This window comes from Amblyomma mixtum, chromosome 4 (assembly GCF_055824585.1).
Source record: "Amblyomma mixtum isolate Tamu chromosome 4, ASM5582458v1, whole genome shotgun sequence".
Classification (NCBI taxonomy): domain Eukaryota; kingdom Metazoa; phylum Arthropoda; class Arachnida; order Ixodida; family Ixodidae; genus Amblyomma; species Amblyomma mixtum.
Window position 1 is genome coordinate 119,617,405 of NC_143015.1, and position 20,889 is coordinate 119,638,293.

Sequence of the window (20,889 nt, forward strand, 5' to 3'; positions counted from 1 at the left end):
CTGCTGCTGACCGCGCGACGCGAACCGACCGACCGATCCACCAATTGTGATTCGGCGGTAAATAAACTTGGGAAATGTATTAGGGATGCTTACTTCTTAACGGTTTTAGCCCCGTGCACTCTGGTATGATGCAACAACGGACGATCGCCCATGGGCGCCTGAGCGTCTCTTGCTTTATTAAGTCGCGCTACGATATCTTTTCGATATCGTCTTGAACGGGAGCAGCGGTGACAGGTTACATGTCACCGCTTTAAGGTGGTGGCCGTTGTGTACTCAGACTTAGCAGCCGCGCCAGCATGGGGTGATACCGGTTTGGGCGCAGTGCAGGTGCTTTTATGATAGCGCCAGCCGCTTCTGTACATACATTAGACGACGCAACGTTGCGCACAAATTCATGGATGTGCACCCCAGCGCGTAGGTACTTACATTCAAGAGGCAGGCGCCGTTGAGCAGTTCGTGCTATCGTTATGCAGTTGCGCGGCAATATAATACACACGCAGCTTTGGGTCCAAGCTTTGGAGGTTCGTACGCCTGTGCATTCGTGTGCCGTGCGATTTCCAATGCTTCCGCCTCTACTTTGGGCTCATCACATCCGAGTGTGAATAGCCATTTGAGCGTAACAACAGGCCATTAACACATGGAAACCATTTGCGTCTCACTTGAGCCTCAGATACCGCGTTGGGCGCGCGCGCTCTCTCCGTCCCCTTTAAAGGGACCATGCAAAGAATTAAAAGCCGCTTGTAAATGTTAGAAGTGATGCTCAGAAGCACTGACACCAAGTATGAGTCTTCGGAACTGAGCCGGCAATTTATTATGAATTTTTAAAAATCGGGTTTTTTAAAATTCGCGGGCCGTTTGGTGTCTTCGTAGGGGGCCATTTTGGAACCAAAATCGGGAAAACAGACGTCACTAGTCCCATGACGTCTGCAGGCCACCACACGCTGTCATTCGCTCGAGCCGCGGCAGCTACGACGCCACGGGCACACTTCCGCTAGCGGTGAAAATCGTCTGCTCGAGCCGCCGCGCGACCCCCTCGGGCAAGCGCGATCCAGGGCATTGCTTTCGCGCATATGTTTTCAATTTACCTCTGCCGCCTCTTTCTGTCGCGAGTTCGGGAGCCAAGAAAGCGCAGAGACCGGAGAGACGCTGCCGACGCACGCTGCTCCTCGGGAGTGCGACAACTGGAAGTCGTAAACCGAACGTCAGCAAATGACGTATTCATGGGCGGTGCCCAGTCCCGGAGCTGTTTTCTTTATTTTTTTTATGGTGCCCCGCGCGTACGAGTTGAGGGGGGAGAGGAGGAGCGTGATTTTTAATCGTCTCTAACTTCGTTGTTATTGATGCTAGCTCAAAAATTCTTGCGCTGGGGTGACGAGTGATGGAATGCCTATCTTTACGTAATCTCGATAAATCTATTTCATAGTCCCTTTAAGTACGCTACGTAATGGGCGCGCCCGACTCACAGCCGCTATAGTCGGGATGCATACGTGTCCGGCTGGCGTCGCATAATTCTAGAACGCTTCCGACGCCCTTTGGCTTTTGCTAGGCTGTTGAACATTACTTTGGTTTTCTGCATGTTAATTTTTAGCCCCACTTATTTTGCTCTGCCTGTCTAACTCATTGATCATGCTTTGCAGTTCATGTCCTGAGTGACTTAGCAAGGCAATGTCATCAGCAAATCGCAGATTACTCAGGTATTCTCACTCAACTCTTATCCCCAACTGTTCCCATTTCAGGTCCCGGAATATCTCCTGTAAACAGGCGGTGAATAGCATTGGCGAGATCGTGTCCCCCTGCCTGACACCTTTCGTTATTAGAATTTTATTGCTGACTTTATGGAGGACTATGGTAGCTGTGCAATCGTTACAAAAATCTTCCAATATTTTCACATAACACTCTTCTACGCCCTGATTCCGCAATGCCCGCATGACAGCTGAGGTTTCCACTGAGTCAAATGCTTTCTCGTAATCAATGAAGGCTATATATAAGGGTTGGTTATATTCAGCACATTTCTCTATAACCTGATTGATAGCGTGATATGGTCTATTGTCGAGTATCCTTTACGAAAGCCTGCGTGATCATTTGGTTGATTGAAGCCTAAGGTTGTCCTGACCCTATAAGCGATTACCTTGTAGGCAACGAACAGTACGCTGATCGGTCTATAATTTTTCAAGTCCTCGACATTTCCTTTCTTATTAAGAAAATGTTAGCATTCTTCCAAGCACTTGGTACACTAGAGGTCAAAAGGCATTGTGTATACAGGGTGGCTAGTTTTTATAGCACAATCTCTCCTCCGTCCTTCAACAAATCTGCTGTTACCTGATCCTCACCAGCTGCTTTCCCCCTTTGCATTGCTCCTAAGGCTTTGTTTACTTCCTCCGTTACTGGCGGGATGTCCCATTGCTGTGCTCTACTGCCTCTCAGTAACATTCTGATTACATTCGCTACTGTATAGATTTGTGTAGAACTCTTCGGGTACCTTAACTATCTTATCCATATTGCTAATGACATTGTCCCCTTTGTCTCTTAGCACATACATCTGGTTTTTACCTACGCCTAGTTTTCTCTTCAGTGCTTTTAGGCTACCTCCGCTCTTTAGTGCATGCTTGATTTCATGCATGTTAAACTTCCTTATGTGGGCTACCTTGAGCTTATTTATTAACTTTGACAGCTCTACTAGTTCTGTCTGTAGAGTTAGACATCCTCATGCTTTGGCGTCTCTTAATCGGATATTTAGTCTCCTGGGATAGTTTGCCGGTATCCTGTTGAACTATCCTGCCGCCTACTTCTACGGCGCACTCCATAATGATACCTGTGAGATTATCGTTCACTGTTTCAACATAGCAGAAACGAAACGGCCCAAGCAGGGCACGCCCATCACCGCCGCGTGGTTGGTGGCGTGATTCCTGCGCCGATAGCCCTCTCGCATCGATGCTGTTACATCCTCTTCTGAGAGTTGTCTTTCCTGAAAGTGAAGAGAATGTTTTTGAGTACTCTGAAAGAATAACAGCCGTGTTGTACTGTAGTAAAAAACACTCACCTCTGGTGAAGGCCAGTGTACTCATGTTTATACCTTGTGCTGCCAGGTGAGGTTCAAGCTTGAAGTCTCTATCTGCCAAAATGTGATCACCTGGAAGAAGGTACTCCTCAATGCCACATGTTCTATGTGCTTGTCCGTGGCCCTGCCACCGTACACGTCAGAAACGTTCATGATAAGGCCATTGGGAGGTACCACTGCGAGGAATTTCACAGTATTTGATCCCTTGTATTTGCACTCTGACCAGAAGTTTTTTGGGACTTTGCAGTTGCACTTTAGTGCAATCAAACATGCATGTTGTTCGGCCGTGGCCAATCTTCACAAAGCTTTGCGGCATGTTGTCGTACACAGCTGCCCGTGGCAACCAAACAACATCCTTCATTATTCTTTCCAGGTTGCAGAGCATATTTGAGAATATCTTGGATACACTTGCAAATGATATCTCGAACCTCCTTGCTAGGTCCATACGGAGGAGGCAGAGTCTTAGCCTTATCAGAGCCAGGTGCAGTTGCTGTTCAAGGCTTTTTTAAAACCCTTTATATTTCTGCTTCCATATCTTTTCGCTTCAAAACAAGGCTGCTAAAACGAACTGGGAACTTGGTGGCTTTATAAAGGCCAAACACTTTCCAGATCCCAAGAGAGGATTTTGCAACCCCAAAGACCACATCCGCATGGGATATGCAGAAGTTTCCCAAAAATACAAAGTGTCTCCAATTAGTCACCTTTTAGCAGGTCAGGAATGCAGGTGAAGATACCATTCTGCTCAAGTGGAAAGCATCCACCATTAAACATTGCGGCACACTGTGCCACATTTAACCTGCACACGGTGCATTATGCAGGGTTTGTAGCTGGATGTGAAGGGCATTTCGCAAGGGGATTTTTAGGAGCCTTTTCTGCTCTTTTCGCCAATTTGCTCCTCTGTAACACCTCCGGTCAGCTATGCTTCCGTCGACAGTGGCGGCTCTTTCGGGTACTTCTGGCTATTCCCGCATCTGGGACATGTTGGGGAGGGGGGGGGGGGGGGGGGGGGGTCTTGAGAGCCATGTACCCCCCTGAAATTTTCATGGATTTACATCCCTGGTCCACAAGCACAGAAATTAGCTGTGTTGGGAGATGACAGAAGCATACCTCATTGCCACATCGCACACCCCATTGCCAAACCTTAGGTGGCATTACACCTGATCCAGCAGGATCATCTAGCTGGAACTATTGCAACTTCATGAAGATAATGCACGCGTGTCCTTTGACTTTTTTGCGTGTGTGTGTTTATGCCTTGCGTGCCTGCATGCAATGGGTTTGGAGGCTTTATAATAAAAATTAATTTGATAGTTCTTCATGTGTGCATGTTTCTTGTTTACTCCTCGTTTCCTCGTGCTGTTCAAAACGCTAAATGCTATATTATTCTCTGTGCTTTTCACAGAGTAGCAAAAAAAGCTGTCGCAGAATAGAAGTTCTCTAGTACGGAGATAAGAAAGGCGCAAAGAATGGAGTTCTATATGGCTTATGCGCCGAGCATGCAATAACTTCAAGCTTGCGGCAGTTGAAGCTCACTCGATCAAGGAAGCCTCATCTCCACGCACAACCAGATACAAAGTCATGGAACCACCCAGTTCTGCAGCTGCTGATGAAAGGTTCGCAGTAATTTACAAGAAAGAAAAAGGAGCGCAGAATATTTTTTTAATGTTGCAGTAAAAAAACATGCGTGGATAAAACTGGATATGAGGACAGCATGTTGTCGACTGCACAGCTACGAGTTCACAGGCAAGTGCCGCCAGACCTTAATACTCTTCGCCGAGGACGAGGCAGAGGGCCTCATCTTCCGGAGTACGGAATCCTTCCCAGAAGAAGTTGTTCAGCATGCGCACCATCTGCGCCCGGCTGTAGGCGCCGAACCAGTTGTCGTAGGCGCATTCGTTGCCATGGTCCTCGTCGTCCATGTGGTACATGGCCAAGCTGTAATGGATGTCGGTGCTGTTCCTTTTGATGCTGCACAGCTGCAAAGAGCACAGTTACCCTTTCAAAAGCTAGCTGTTTCAGACTGAAAAAGTAACCAGAAAGAAGCAAACTGTAGGTTGAGTTCAATACGTTTGACAATGAGAGTTCCCAGGTGCATCACATACTCTCACATTTCGAAAGCGCCTTGATGGTTTTTTGCTAATGCGGGGCACCTTAATATTAGCCAGTCCATTGCTGGAATAAAAATCATCACCCTCAAAAAGAAAGCGGGTTTTTAGGCTGTGTGGAAAGGTTGTTGCAGCGTTCTGCCCTGAACGTTTTCTGTACCGTGAGCAGGCGTTGGTAGCTACGGGCATCTCCCACAGCGAGATGTCTAAAGATATGAGGTTAACAGCATTTTACATGCCACGTTCCAGGTTTATGCGGGGTTGATATCTGTGGCGTAACACCCCAGGCACAACGCACTGCATGATTGGCCAGAGTACTTCACAAATGACTTTATAAAAACGTTCTGCGCTGATTGGGCAGAGTGCAGTGACGTCACGAAGGATGTCATAACGTGTTCCCTGATTGACTACAAAACAGTGATGTCAAGAATGACGTCATGCAATGCGCCGCATTGATTGTGAGATTTTCAAACCTAGATCGCTCTGAACATGATAACGCCGCAAAGCGCTTGAACTTAACAAGTGTTGCTAATGCGTGTAGTGGTACACATACACTCATCAGACGGCATGCACCAGTATCAAGAGTAACTACACACTCGGCATCGGCATTTCGCACCTCCCCAGCTGTCGATCCACACAACCGGTCAATTTTTACGTCATTATCTGGGCCAATGGAACAATTTTCCGTCGAAGAAACGATGAATTTCGAACAGCAGTGTTCGTCACGAAGCTGGCTGCCAAAAAGTAACTGCTCTTTGTCGTTCTACCCAAGCTGGAGACATTCGCGGGCTTCCGGTCACTCGCCCGCTGGCGCCACCCTGTTAACATATTGGGACCTCGCGCAGACCACGAAACATCCCCATCATTAGGATCCTTCGCCTGCAGATGTGAAGAGAACCTGACGATAGGTCGCTTCGTGTGTGACTGCTCTGGCCTGAAGAATAAGCACCAGCAGCATACTGACCTATGAAGAATGAATTTGGCCGCGTGGGCGGCATAGCAAGATACTGCCCATTGTATCGTTCGTATGTGACGCGGCCATAACCGGACACTATTAATCCCTGCTAGAGGCGCCATGATAGCGCAACATCGGCGACCACGCGCGTTTCGCATACGTCACATTTTCACATGCGAAAAATGCCCCACATGGGCCAGGCTTTAAAGGCCGACCAACATGACAAGAATTTACATGACGAACTTCGCGCGGTAAGCGCAGGCGTGGCCGCACATCACGGTACCTTTGTCAGGCTGCAGAGAATGCGATGAAAAAAAGTTCCTGCCTTCATAGCAACCTGCCTATCATATCTCATAAGCATTAAAATAAGGCCTTCGTTACTCTCACAGAGTCCGGAGTTAACTGTCTGACACCTCATGTTTTAGTTTGTCGATCAGTCGGTTGGGTTTAACCTGCCAAAACGAGTCACGCTATGTGGAGGACATGTTCCCCATTTTTGCGGCCGTGTGCTTCTTCTTCCTTGTTAGCTTTCTTGCTGCAATAAGTAGTCGTAAGCGTGCTTCGCCCTGTGTCAACTGCTTAGAGCCCCGGAAGTATGCTTCTAAGCTGAGGCTTCTGTAGCATTCGTAGAAATTCTACCCACTGGAAGGTGCAGGATTAGAAATCTCGCACTCAGTAGATCTGGAGCGCTGAGAATGCATCATGAGCCACACCCCTTGGGCTCTTAGCTTTTGAAAAAGGCTGTACGTGTACATGTTTTCTCCTTGTCTGTGGCTCTTTTCATCTATCAAAAAGCATGCACCGTGGAGCCTTTTTACAGTTTTCCCACTTTTTTTTTCTTTCATCTCTAATTTTTATGTTTTTGTTTGATATCCCGCCGATGCCTCCCGGCGCAGCCATTTCCTCGGACCCCCCCTTCCCCTGCTTGAAATAAATATCCTTGCTAAGCCACTGTGTCAGTCCATACAGTGTGTTAACGAGGGCAAAAGGTCACGCCCAATTCTGGCGAAGTTCTGTGTCTTGCTCAATGACGTGCTACTTGGAAAAATACTTCCAAGACCAAAGTTTGCTACTACCGCAGTGCCGCCTGCCAGGAATACTTCTGGCACATGGGTTATGCGTCTTAGTTACTGACTTGCGTATACTTCTGCCCTTTCATTTTGTAGCAAAGATTAGAAACGATGTGCCCTAGTTTAGCGGCTGTCAACTGTGCAGTGCGTTACTTGGAAGACATGTTAAAAAGACGCTGAGGCCAAATAGAAGTTGGCCTGTACCGATAGGCTACCGCGTTCTAATCATTTTTCTCACCGAAAACTGAATTTATGCAAGCTAGAAAAGATACACTGGCTGATTTTGCAAGTAAAATGCATGTGAAGACAGTGATTTTAGGGTGCAGATCCAAAAGACTGCGCTGTGCCTCCAATCCGTTCCAAACGGATGTCGCGAATTTGAATAGACTAGCAAAAAGGTTTTTAAATCCAATTTTGTCGGCGATAAATGCGTCTTTTGCTGCCGGAGCAAAACCAGAGAATGAATTTTTACTGAGCACAAATATAAGGTAGATTTATCCTCTGTTCCCCTTAAGACGAAAAGAAGGGACGTAGCATTGTGTTCGCTGGATAACACACGTAAAAACATTTCTGCGGAAAAATCCTTGTTTCCATGGTACAAATGAAGGAAGAAGTATGAGAAGCGAATAGGTAGACATGTGTACCTTAAAACAGCAGGGAGAACTGTGGCGCTCCTTTGTGAAAGCAGGCGTTGCTCTGTGCGCATTCGAACTGCCGAAAGCATGGCCTTTTCATCACCAAGTGCAGCTGCCTCAGCCCAGCCCAACTCATAGTTCCGACAGGCCCCGACTCGCGAGGGGCCTGTCGGAACTATGAGTTGGGCTGGGCTCCTCCGCTTGCCTGGCGCATACTGGAATATAGCTGCCGATGCGAAGATCCAGCTCCACGTAACCTGATTTGGGCCCCCAGTCACCAGGGACTCCAAGGAAACAATCAGGCCGATGAGGCCGCCCGCCCACTCTCTCCCCGGGCTATCTCCCTGACCTTGGAAGCCTACTCCCAATCAGACAATCTGGCCCTTACATTCAAACACATCACCGGTTACTACAAGGAGGAGCACCGACGCTACCCGACCCCTTTTAAGGGACTGGATCGCGCTGACGAGCGCCTCCTCATCAAAATTCTCACTAACACTGTACTGTGCCCGGCGGTATTTAAACATTTCAACACATCATTTGATGACACGTGCCAGCTCTGTGAAGAGGTGGCTGACACCTTCCACATGGTTTGGGCGTGTCAATCAAACCCATCTTTTCCCCCCAACCCCAACCCCACAAGAGAGGACTGGGAGGCGGCCCTGCTCGGCTGTCAGGACCTAAAGACCCAAAAGGCCTTGGTTCACCGGACGCGGGCGGCGTTGCTTGCCAATGGGGCCCCGGAATAGGGGCTCCACCTAGTATTGTTAGGGGAAAGGGCCAATAGGGCCTACCCCAATCACCTCTCTGTAAAAATTTAATGCACGATAAATGTTTTTCCCTACCACCACCACCTCACCGGTACACTTCCTAGGAGTAATTAGGACTGCCTAAGCGTCCCTGGAGACCTTTTGTTGGTGGAAGTGTACATGGTCCTTACCTTAGTTCGCAGACTGCCTTCGGTGTCCCAGATGTGCAGGCTTCCGTTTTTTTCGTCGTAGACGATCTTAAAGTGGTACGTAGAGTTGTAATCAACATTCTGATATAAAGCGACTCCGGGTCTACGACAATACTGCGTGGAAGGAAAGGAGAGTTACTCTGATAATTTGGAACGAAGAAACTATCCGCGATATTTTTTCTCTCAATCCACACACTGTACAGTCGCGAGCAAAAAAATATTAGCACAGATCACTGGCGATCAGAATTCGTATACCTCACCACGCGGCGCTGCGGTACTCAGACCTGCTTATCGGGCCGTTTCCATGTTTTGCAGCCTAGTGGGGGACGGCAGGAAGTAAGCTTTATCAAGCGTGCACCACCCGAGCGTCGAAGTGCCGACCCTACGTGACTGTGCATGCGGCATTTATTTTGGCTCGGTTATCATGAGCAAAGATGGCTTCTTTTATTACTGTTTTTTTATGTCCGCGATGGTTTGTCAAAAGGAACCCGCGGGAACAATAGCTGATAGCGCTGCTTTTAGCCAGTAATTTCGCTGGTCTATGGCAGTCCACTTAACCCCCCTAATGCTGTAGAATGGGAACGGCCCGGCACTCTCGTTATCAGCCTCTTCGCCACCCGCAGCGCCACGCGTTGTCATTCCGGCGCTCTGGTGTTCCGTCTCGTGTGCTAATCTTTTTTACCCGTGACTGTACTCCTTCCCCCGTGCTCCGTTTCGACATCTGATTCCTCCTCCCCGACCTCCTCTATGCAATGGCTGCGAAGAACCACATTATGTGCTCTGTCACATGTGCCACACACCCCACTGCTTTCGCCTTGTGACATTGCTTAGAACGGCTGTCGCCAGTAGTTGCGAGTGCAGCTGTTTTCCCTTGGCCTCGTTTCTTTTAAAGCGAAAGCTCTACTAGATGCAAAAGTCGACCTCTGCGTCGGTGCGATCCTTGAGCTTGATAATCCAGCATAGCAACAGAATCACTTCACGTCAAACTATGCATAACAGGGGGGTATACTATGGCCACCATGATTTAACAGAATATACTGAGGAGCCAGTTGGTCAGACATTAACGAAAATATAGCATATCTACAGGACAAAGAAAGGTGAAGACAGGACATGTGCTATTCTTCTTGTCCTCACCTGTCTTTATCCTGTCAATACGCTGAGTTTTTGTTGAGCACTAAGTCACCATGGTGTGCATGACTTGACGTTTGACTGACCGTATGCTTGCAGTCAGTGACATCATCATCAGTAACCTTGTACATTAAAGAGTTTAACCCTGCAAAACTGTGTCTAGCCAGGCCAGAGCTATAGCTAGGCCTTTCGCTGTAATTAAACCGCTGCAACTTTTTTGTTGGCGCTGTGCACAATCAACTAAACTATGCACGGTTTTGAGAAACGTTTTTTGTTGTAGCAACACTGCGATATAGCCCCAGACTTCCTGTTTGAAGAGTTCCGAGCAAGCAGTAACCCCAGGGGAAAAGAAGCATTGAAAGCTGGCATGATCAACTGCACCGGTGCCTTATCAAACACTGCGCAAAATGCTTCGCTTGCCGTGCCACCAGAAATAGCATCACCTGCGTGGTCTTTGGTGTTTTAGGCGAAGGTGGCATAGGTGAGGAAGAGATATTCTGCAGTTGGGGCGGCCCTAACAAGACTAAAACATAAGCCGCACCCAGACGAAGAGACAAGAAAAGATCGAAACTGGTCAGGGAGCAACCGAAACGATCAATCCAATCAATGCGCAATGCACAGACGATCAATGCAATTCATGCAGCAGAATATGCGCTAGCATTTGTGCTCCCCCCCGGGCGGAGCAGCTGTTGGCATTGACGTGTTCAGAGAGTGCACCATCAAGTCGACAGTCGCTGTTTCCCACGCCATATATCCCCTCTCTCCATTCCCCTGTGCAATCCATCAATCACCGTGCAACACACCTCACTCCCTCTCTACTCTCCCCACCCCTCGATTCTAATAGGCGAATTCGATTTCCTTCTCGCCACGCATTGCCTCTCACCCTTTCCCCTGAAAGCTGGGGAGGGGATTTCATTCTTTCATCTTTGTCTCCTGTTCATCTTAAAGCAGCGCGAAACAGGACGTAGTAGAAGAAACGAGACCACACGAGCGCTATCTAACAACTGAATTTTATTTACAGAAGAAAAAGAGATTAGCGCTATCGAGGAATGTGTGACGACAGGGTGATAGCGGGTGCCTGTCATGTGCTAAGATGCTGAATGGCTTTGTTGGGATGAGGCGTTTTTGCATTCCGCTACATGCGCGTACGGGTTTTGTGGGGGCTATCGCGATGTGTCTCTGTTTTATCGTTGTGTTTGGTGCTTATATATCTAACCCTTCTGGAAATAAAATTCAGTTGTTAGATAGCGTTCGTGCCGTCTCTCGTTTCTTCTACTACGTCCTGTGTTTCGCGCTGCTTTAAGATGAATCCGTTCCAACTTGCCCAGTTTTCTGTTCTCGTTCTCCTGTTCACACGTCAATGCTGGAGACTTTCTGCAATAATGGGCATTATAATGTGTGGGATATACAGATATCCCTCGCCACCCCGCGCCGAGTCACGAGACGAGAGCGCCCGCCGCAGGGAATGGGGAGAGGAGGGCACCCGGCAACTCTCCTCACCCTCAGCTCGGACGTGACGTCACGCCTACGCTCTGGCGTCTTAGGGACGGGTGAACGACCCCTCTTGATTGCAACAAGTTGCTCAAGAGGGAGGTAATGTCGTAGGGGTTAAAAGGCGAAGTTCGCGCGGGAACGAGGGACTCGCCCTCTCTTCTCGCCGCGGTGCTACTGCCGCTCTGCCCTGCCGACCCCCGTCCTGCCCGCGCCTCCCTGGATTATTCAACGCCGGTCGACGACGACCTGGTAAGCTGCTGAACCATCTATTATCGGATAGAACATTCTTCCGCAGTGTGCTTTGCCTTGCGCTAGGTAAATAAACGGTTTCCTAGCGTACTCTGTTCGTTGCCTACTTCGTCCGAACCCGCCGTGGCTGTGACTTTGCTCCACGGGTTGGGGACACGAGAACGCCCGCGCATAGCTGACACGGAAGCTCGCCTTCCCGGCCGGCTGCTCGCTGGTGACCCCATATCTTGGCACCCGAACGTGGGGCGAACTAGGCATTGAGCAGTGTACTTTGTTGGAGCGAACGACTGTCGACGCGCTAACAAAGGATGGCAGCTGATAGGCCTGACTTCCAGTCTTTGTTCATGCTGTCAGAGCTAGCGGCACAGAGCCAGGGCTCCCTACTTGACTTGCCTTTGGAAGGCGTAAATCTTGAGTGTTCCACGCGGAATAGCCGAGTTGCATTCCCGGGCGCGTCGGCAGGACTTAGGCCTGGTACGGAGGGCACCACATCGGGCACCTCGCCGCTCCGTGGTGCGAACAATAGGGCACCTACGCCTCATTGTTCGACGCCATCAGCGGCTGCGCCCAACTCCGGGGGCGTTAGTCCGCAGTCATCCGAGGTGCTCTTGCAGAACGCGATGCAAGTTATGCAGAGCTTAGCGGGTATGTTGCAAAACAATTTGCAAGCCCCGGCCCAGGCACCCCGTCTTAGGATAGACGTACCTACCTACACGGGGTACCACGACAGAACAGGGGCTAATGAGTACCTCGACCGTCTGCTGCATTATCAGCAAGCGACAGGAATTGCAGACGCCGAACTGCTCGCGCGTGTTGTGCCTGTCTCTTTGACGGAGCAAGCGGCCCGCTGGTACCGACTAACCGGCAACCGAGCGAGGACAATGGAGGAGTTTAGCGCAAGCTTCCGCGACGAATTCCTTCCCGCTAACTACGAGTGGCGTTTGAGGAGGGAGCTGGAACTCCGCACCCAGCACCCCGACGAGTCTTTGTTAGAGTACGTCCGAGCGATGGACGAACTGTATCGCCTCGCTGACCCTCGCGCCACAAACATGGAGAAAGTTGAGCGTGTCACACGACAAGCGCACCCGACTTTCGCGGCCTACCTGAGAGGAGGCAGGTTTAGAGACCTGGACGAGCTAGCAGCTGAGGCGAAGCGCATTCAGGGAGACATCCTCTCTGCGCGAGCGTATCGGCCGCCGCCACCTGCATCGCAGTCACTTGAGCCTCGCTGCGCGTGGAATGGCAGCTCAGCGCGTAGTCCGTCTAGAGCTGAAGCGACAGCACAGTTTGCTGACGAGAGTGTCCCGAGGGGTTGGGAATTGTCCGACCGCGCTTTGGACCCATTCAGCTACGCGCTGCGAACAGCACACGCTGCCGCAGAGCGGAACACCTGTAGCCGAGATCGCGAGGCCGACACGCGGCCGCACGAGCGGCCCCCACCGTCCGCACCGCGAGATCGAGATCGAAACGACCGACCGGAACGTGGCGACCAGCGCCTAGCCCGTCGGAGCCCGAGCAACCGCTGCTACAGGTGTGACCAACCGGGCCACTTCGCCCGCGACTGTGGCCGCCTCCCCGCCCGTGACCAAACACAGTCGGGAAACGGCTACAGCCGCCGGTGATCGACCTTCGATCCCGCGCGGCTTACACAGAGAACCCCGGTTTATTAGCGCCTTTGGCATGTCGCGTAGGAAGTTCTGTTGACTTGCCAGCGCCGTTCATCGAGCTAACGATAGCTCGAAAGAAATTCACCGCGTTACTCGACACAGGGGCAAGCGCTTCTTTGTTCGGTGACGAAGTGCTAAACCATCTCCGCCAGAACAAAATCCGGTTGAGAGAGTGCGATACCACTTTTCGCCTCGCGAGCGGCACAGCGCAATCCAGCGGTGCAGCTAGGATAGTGGTTCGCTGGGAAAGACGCGTGCGGCGACAACGCCTCGTTCATCTTCCCTGTTTATCCGTTCCTGTAATTCTTGGGCGAGACTTCCTAGCCAAGACAGGCATTGTGATAGACATAGCCAGCGGAGGCTATCGAGAGCGCACCACCGGCGCCTTGTAGCTTTTTGCAAAAGCGCCCGCGGCCTCGCAGTCAATTACGGCTCCGAACGCGGAGCTAGCGGGGAGTGACCGTGGAAAATCACCCCCGCCGGCCCGGAAACAAGCATGCGGGCGGACAGTCGCCGCTGAGAGAGGGCCCACAGAGAATGTTGTCGCGGTAGAAAGCTGTTCTACCGTGCCAGGGAGGTCAATGCACCCTTTGTTGTCGGAGGTGAACAGCGTATCGGAAAGGGAGAAGGCACGTTTGTCATCTCTCCTCTACGAATTCAACGCGACATTCACAGACCGGCCTGGCCTCACTACACTAGTAAGGCACAGAATAGACACGGGTGATGCATTGCCTTGGAAGTGCAATCCTAGACCAATTAGCTTGGCTAAGAGAAAAGCACTGGACGGCGCCTTAGACGAACTTATCGATACTGGCGTTGTTGAGAGGTCTAACAGCCCTTGGGGCTTCCCGGTAGTCTTAGTCCCAAAGAAAGACGATACATATCGGCTTTGCGTGGACTACCGCAGACTGAATGAGGTTACGAGAAAGGATGCGTACCCTCTACCAACCATTTCTTCCCTAGTGTCCAACCTAGGTGGGGCGAAGTACTTCACTACGCTCGATGCTAGCCGCGGATACTTTCAGGTTGAAATGGATGAGCGTGATAAGGAGAAGACTGCTTTCACTTGTCACAGAGGTCTTTTCCAATTCAAGAGAATGTCTTTTGGCTTGGTAGGAGCACCCGCTACTTATCAGCGCCTAATGGACCGTGTTCTGGGAGATGCGAAGTGGCACCACGCGCTCGCATACCTAGACGACATCGTGGTGTACTCGGAAACGTTCGAGGAACACCTGCGCCACTTGAGGGACATCCTAGAGAGGCTGAGGTCCGCGGGAATCACTTTGAACCCGAAGAAGGCACAGATCGCCGCGACCCGAATAACACTGTTGGGGTTCACGATCGACAAAGGCCGCATTCTGCCGTGCGAGGATAAACTCGAGGCTTTGCTTAAGTTTCCGTCGCCGTCAGATCTAGCTGGTCTCAGACGCTTTTTGGGAATGGCGAACTTTTATCGCCAGTTCATCCCAGATTGCGCAGCGCTGCAGGCACCTTTGACAAAACTTTTGAAGAAGGGAGAGCGCTGGAGTTGGGGTCCCGAGCAAGAGGCTGCACTGCGCAACCTCGTTAAGGTGCTCGCGGACACGGCTGAGTTGCAGCTACCCGACCTAAACAGGGAGTTTGTGATTCAAACCGACGCAAGCGACCTGGGCTTAGGAGCAGTGTTGCTTCAGGAGCATGAAGGCGTCCTCCGACCGGTAGCGTTCGCGAGCCGTTCACTGACGCCGGCAGAGAGGAACTACTCGGTGACAGAGAAGGAATGTCTCGCGATAGTTTTTGCTCTGCGGAAGTTCGACTACTACGTCGACGGGGTGGCATTTGTGATCGAGACGGATCACATGGCGCTCACCTGGCTGAGACGCCTCAGCGAGCCGAGCGGCCGCCTGGCGCGTTGGGCCCTGTTGCTGCAGCGCTACGACTTTACCGTGCGCTACCGCAGAGGGAAGAACAACGCCGTGGCTGACGCACTCTCGCGAGCGCCTGTCCAGGGCGAGGAAGGTCACGCGACCGACCGCCCGACAGAGAGAGAGAGTGAGGGATTGTCGCCAGCCGTAGCCGATGTAAGGGACACGGGCCGACCGTTGACCCCAGGCGAGAGCGTGAACCACGTGGACTACGCGAGTTCCGTGGGGATCGCGTTCAGCAGAAAGGAGCTGCTCGAAGCTCAGCAGATGGATTCATTTTGTCGAAAAGTGTTCGACGGGCTCAGGGAGCCGGGCGGCCGGGCCGCCGCGCACACGGGGACAGCTGGTGTTGCTGTCGGTGCGGAGCGCTTGGAAACAGCTGGTAGTGCTGTGAGCGCGCTGGATTCTTATCTGCTGGATTCCGACGGCGTCCTGCTGAGGTATATCCCCTCCGAGAACGACACAAGTGAGGCGTTCAAGGTGGTGATACCGCGGGTGTTGAGAGCGGCACTGTTACGCTACTTTCACGACTCGTGCATCGCTGGGCATGCAAGCGGCCCCAAGACTTACATTAAGTTGTGTCGCTTTGCTACCTGGCTTGGCATGAAAAGGGACGTGACACGCTACGCCCGCTCATGTCATGTGTGCCAAAGCGTGAAGCCCCGGGGTGGACGACCGCCCGGCCTCATGCAGCCGATTAACAGCCAGACTCCCTGGCAAATCGCGGCGTGTGACATCATGGGACCGTATCCCACGACACCGAGTAGGAACAAGTTCCTGCTGGTGGTCACGGATCACTTCAGCAAGTGGGTTGAACTTTTCCCCCTGAGAAAGCTGACGGCACGAGTGATCATGGAGAAGCTGATGGACGTATTCACCAGGTTCGGTTTCCCAGAGCAGCTGATAACGGACAACGCGTCCTACTTCACTGCGAAGGTGTTCGTAGATTCGTGCGCTGCACTCGGCATTAAGCACAAGAAAACGACCACCTATCATGCTCAGTCGAACCCCACGGAACGAGTCAACCGCAACATTAAGCACATGCTTGTCGCGTACTCTGAGAGGCACAAAGATTGGGACTCCTATCTGCCAGAGATCGCGTTCGCTTTGCGTTCGACCGTTAACCGCTCGACTGGGTATGCGCCGTCTTCTCTCAATCTGGGTAGAGAGCTGCTAAATCCGATGGACCGGGTTCTAACGGACAGCAGGAAGACGCCAGTCGCTTCGTCAGCACGAGCTGAATACGCGACGCAGCTGCGCGCTAAGATGACGGAGGCCTTACACAAGGCTCGCCGAAACCTGAGCACTGCTAGGGCGCAGCAGAAAGCACAGTACGACCGCTCGCACCGGGATGTTCACTACGAAGTGGGCGATCTGGTGCTTCGGCGCCAACACGTTCTGAGCGATGCTAGCAGACAGTTCGCGGCCTCGTTGGCGCCGAAATGGATCGGGCCGTTTCGCGTGCGAGAGAAGCTTTCCTCGCTCGTTTACAGGCTCGAGGACTTGCGGTCGAAACCGACAGGCGGACCGGTGCACGTATGCGACCTGAAACGTTACGTGCAGCGAGATGAGTGGGTCCAGGACACAGCCCGACCCGCGCCGCAGTCGGAGAACGAGCGCTGCGATCAGCCGGCGAACTCCGCGTCCCGCTATAACTTGCGCCGTAGGCAGAAATAAAATCTGCCTGCGCGGACTAGAGCGAGGGCGCAGCCCGACACGCAGTCTCGTTAGATGCATGAACGTACGGGCCGCTCATGCCGATCAATGTTACGTAAGACTTACTTGCGTTAACCCTCATGACTCTCGTGAGGGCCGAACAGCTACGTAGCACGCGCTGCGGGAGTTGGTTACATCTGTGTTGACCTTTTTCAGCGCAGATGGAAAAGAAGCAGGGCGCACCAGAACGACATCGTTCGCCACTACCACCAACCATCTAGAGCCACCATCCAGCTTCGGCAACGCGCCGCGCCCATGGCCCGCCTCTACGCCCAGCCCGCGACCTGAAGCCGCCACCCTGCTGCCACCTGGGCGCCCCTGCTACCTGCCACGCCGCATCGGAGCCAACCGCCTGCCTAACGCCTGCCGACTGTACGCCGCCGTACCCGCCTACACAAGAGCAAGCTGGCCAAAAACAAGAGCGCTGCCGAGACCCTTATTACCACCTCAACCCTGGGCCCTCACCAGCTGACCAGGCATGCCAAGGCAGCTCAACCGCGGCCTCTACCATGGAAGCGCCGCGGCCCTAGCCCCTGAAGCCACCTGACCTAGTCTCTCAGGGCGGCGCAGCCACGAACCTGGCCTCCAAGCAATCCAAGCCGGTGCCACGGAGGCGGTCAACCACCTTCACCGGAGCGGCGCAGCCGCGCGCGCTCGGAAGACTTGCAACCGGCAGCAAGTTGCCTTTCAACGTCATCATCTCGCGGGTGGTCAAGCCTTCGGACCAGCTGATCGGTGCGGGCGTGGCGCGGACATCAACAAGTGTACCAGCGGGAGCCGAAGAACTTCGATCCCTGGATGACGGAGAAGATTAAGTAACGTGGCGCCTGCTTCTCTGTCCGGGAGGCTTCTTAAGGAGGGGAGGATGTGGGATATACAGATATCCCTCGCCACCCCGCGCCGAGTCACGAGACGAGAGCGCCCGCCGCAGGGAATGGGGAGAGGAGGGCACCCGGCAACTCTCCTCACCCTCAGCTCGGACGTGACGTCACGCCTACGCTCTGGCGTCTTAGGGACGGGTGAACGACCCCTCTTGATTGCAACAAGTTGCTCAAGAGGGAGGTAATGTCGTAGGGGTTAAAAGGCGAAGTTCGCGCGGGAACGAGGGACTCGCCCTCTCTTCTCGCCGCGGTGCTACTGCCGCTCTGCCCTGCCGACCCCCGTCCTGCCCGCGCCTCCCTGGATTATTCAACGCCGGTCGACGACGACCTGGTAAGCTGCTGAACCATCTATTATCGGATAGAACATTCTTCCGCAGTGTGCTTTGCCTTGCGCTAGGTAAATAAACGGTTTCCTAGCGTACTCTGTTCGTTGCCTACTTCGTCCGAACCCGCCGTGGCTGTGACTTTGCTCCACGGGTTGGGGACACGAGAACGCCCGCGCATAGCTGACACGGAAGCTCGCCTTCCCGGCCGGCTGCTCGCTGGTGACCCCATAAATGTTACGCACTAAAAAACGTACATGGACGTAATCCGGAGTAGATGAATGCTGTCCTGTCAGTGCAACCAAGTGCTTTTCAAAAGGAGGCAGGCATAGCAAGGGGGCGGTAGATCAGATAGATGGAAGAGATTAAGGAGGGACGTGGGTTTCGGAGGTGAAATTGCTTTTTTTTTTTTTGCATAGAGCAATGAAAATTGGCACGCTTATTCGAAAGTCCAATAACTACCTAAATACAGAATTTCACTGACATATCTTAAAGGGACTATGCAATGAATTAAAAGTCACTTGTAAATGTCTTCAATACTTAGAAATGATGCTAAGAAGCATTCACACCAAGTATGAGTCTTCGGAACTGAGCCGGCAATTTATTATGAATTTTTAAAAACCGCGTTTTTCAAAATTCGCGCGCCGATTGGTGTCTTCGTAGTGACCGATTTTTAATAGCATCCTCGATCGCCCGCACTGGTGCGCACCGGGGCGCCTTGGTGCGCACCTTCCATCCTCGATCAACTGCACCGAGGCGCACCCGCATTCGTCGATCACCGGAAGCGCACCCTACCGGGTCAGTTTTTCGTTGCCCCGACTCACACCCGGAAAATCGGCGGTTCGCAAGGGTGCAATCCCGGCAAGCATTGCGGGACGCGTGCTGCGGACAAGCCGCCTTTAGCCGTCTTGTCGTGTCTGCGCACAGACTCACGCGATGGAGCAGAGAATACGGATGGTTGCCGCTATTGATGAACTGCTGTCAAGTTCGTCTGATAGCGAAGATGACATGATAATCGACTTGATAGCCTAAAAACGGCGATGAACGACCGAAAATTCGTTTATCGGGTCGTCAGGCGCCTCGCCGATACCGGAGTGAGCGTATGTTTACATTGCACTGCTTAGCTGCAGTGTGCATGGCCTTTGACATGTGAAATGTGTGATTTATTTGCAGTTCCGAAAGCATTTTCGGGTGAGCAGGAGCGTGTGACTGGTGTTACGTGGTTTACAATCAAATGCACGCGCCAGAAGAAAGGCACCCAAAGGCGGCGCTGCATGCACGGGGTGCAGCTTGTCCTCGATGTTGACCCTCGCCGGTGCGCCACCGCCGCGGTGCGCAGGGAACCGCGCTGGTTTCGGGGCGCACCTGGTGCGAGGTGAAAATAGACGTCACTAGTCCTGTGACGTCGGCAGGCCATCCCACGCTGTCATTCGCTGGAGCCAAGGCAGCCACGGCAGCCACGACGTCACGGGCACACTTCCGGTAGCCCCTCGGGCAAGCGCGAGCCAGGGCATTGCCTTCACACATATTTTCAATTTACCTCTGCCGCCTCTTTCTGTCGGGAGTTCGGGTATGTATAGTTCGGGAGCCACTCGCAGTGCCTTCGTCGCGGTGACAAGTGCCGCGCCGCAATCCAGGAAGGCGAAGGGAGACTGTAGAGACGCTGCCGACGCTGGGGTGCTGGAGTGCTGGATGCGAAAACCGGAAGTCGCAAGCCGAACGTCAGCGAATGACGTATTCATGGGCGGGGACCAGTCCCAGAGCTGTTTTCTTTATTTTTTCCTGGTGCTCCGCGCGTACGAGTTGAGGGGGAAGAGGAGGAGCGTAATTTTGAATCATCTATATCTTCGTTGCTATTGATGCTAGCTCAAAGATTCTTGCGCTTGGGTGACGAGTGATGGAATGCCTATCTCTCGTCTGCTTTACGTAATCTCAATTAATTTACTGCATAGTCCCTTTAAGAAGTTTGACATTACACATTTTTATATGCTTCATTTCTGTACCAAACTTACAGAAAGCCTGGCATGAAAACAGAACAAGATAATAGTCTGCAGTCAATCTTAAGTTTTACCCAAAGGAATTGATGCTAGTGCACTGCACGGGCTCGGGCCGGGCCGGGACATGATCTGTTTTGCCAGGCCTGGGCCGGGCCCGGGCCTGAAGTTGTGGGTCCGGGTCGGGCTCGGGCTCAAAGCTGCGGATCCGAATCGGGCTTGGGTCAGTACCGAAACGGCTGCTGTCCGGCTATCCATTCACTATTGCAGAGTGAAGTACACAACTGCAGCATTGGAGCAGCGATATGGATGAGCTATGGGTTATAGTACGCGCTGAGAAAAAAAACTAAGCTTTATTCATTAACTTATTTATGTTCTTACTGTGGTCAAGACGCTTTATTACTGAGCTCGGGAACCAGGGTTTGCTCCTAGCCTCGGCGGTCGCATTTCTATTTAGGCAGCAAGCATGACAGCCATTTACTTTGCAGTATCATTGCGCTCGTTGAAGAAAACCAGGTGGTCGAAATGATCCGGAGCCCTCTGCTTCGTTGTCTCTCACAGCCTGACTCCCCTTGGGCCCTTCAGCCCCAAAACATAACTTTTATTTTATAGCTATATTTTTACCATATGAGAAAACTCACAAACTAAAGTGCGTTTGGTTTTCTTTTTGATCAGCTGACCGGAACGTCTCGTAAATGAAATAGCCAAAAGCTCGCGAGAGTTTGTATATCTCATTTCATAACCACATCTATCCC

The 20,889-nt window shown here is 52.1% G+C and overlaps 1 protein-coding gene across 1 annotated transcript in view; it reads right to left on the reverse strand.

The window, feature by feature from the left end:
• Positions 1-4,813: 4,813 nt before the first annotated feature.
• The window catches only part of LOC149348074 (uncharacterized), a 62,896-nt gene continuing 46,820 nt past the window's right edge, over positions 4,814-20,889 (reverse strand). The window contains exons 11-12 of the mRNA XM_089541681.1: positions 8,761-8,892; positions 4,814-5,031 (exon numbers count right to left, since the gene is read on the reverse strand). Of these exons, the coding sequence (XP_089397807.1) occupies positions 4,816-5,031; positions 8,761-8,892 (348 nt within the window). The 3' untranslated portion in view covers positions 4,814-4,815. The remainder of the gene's footprint in view (positions 5,032-8,760; positions 8,893-20,889) is intronic.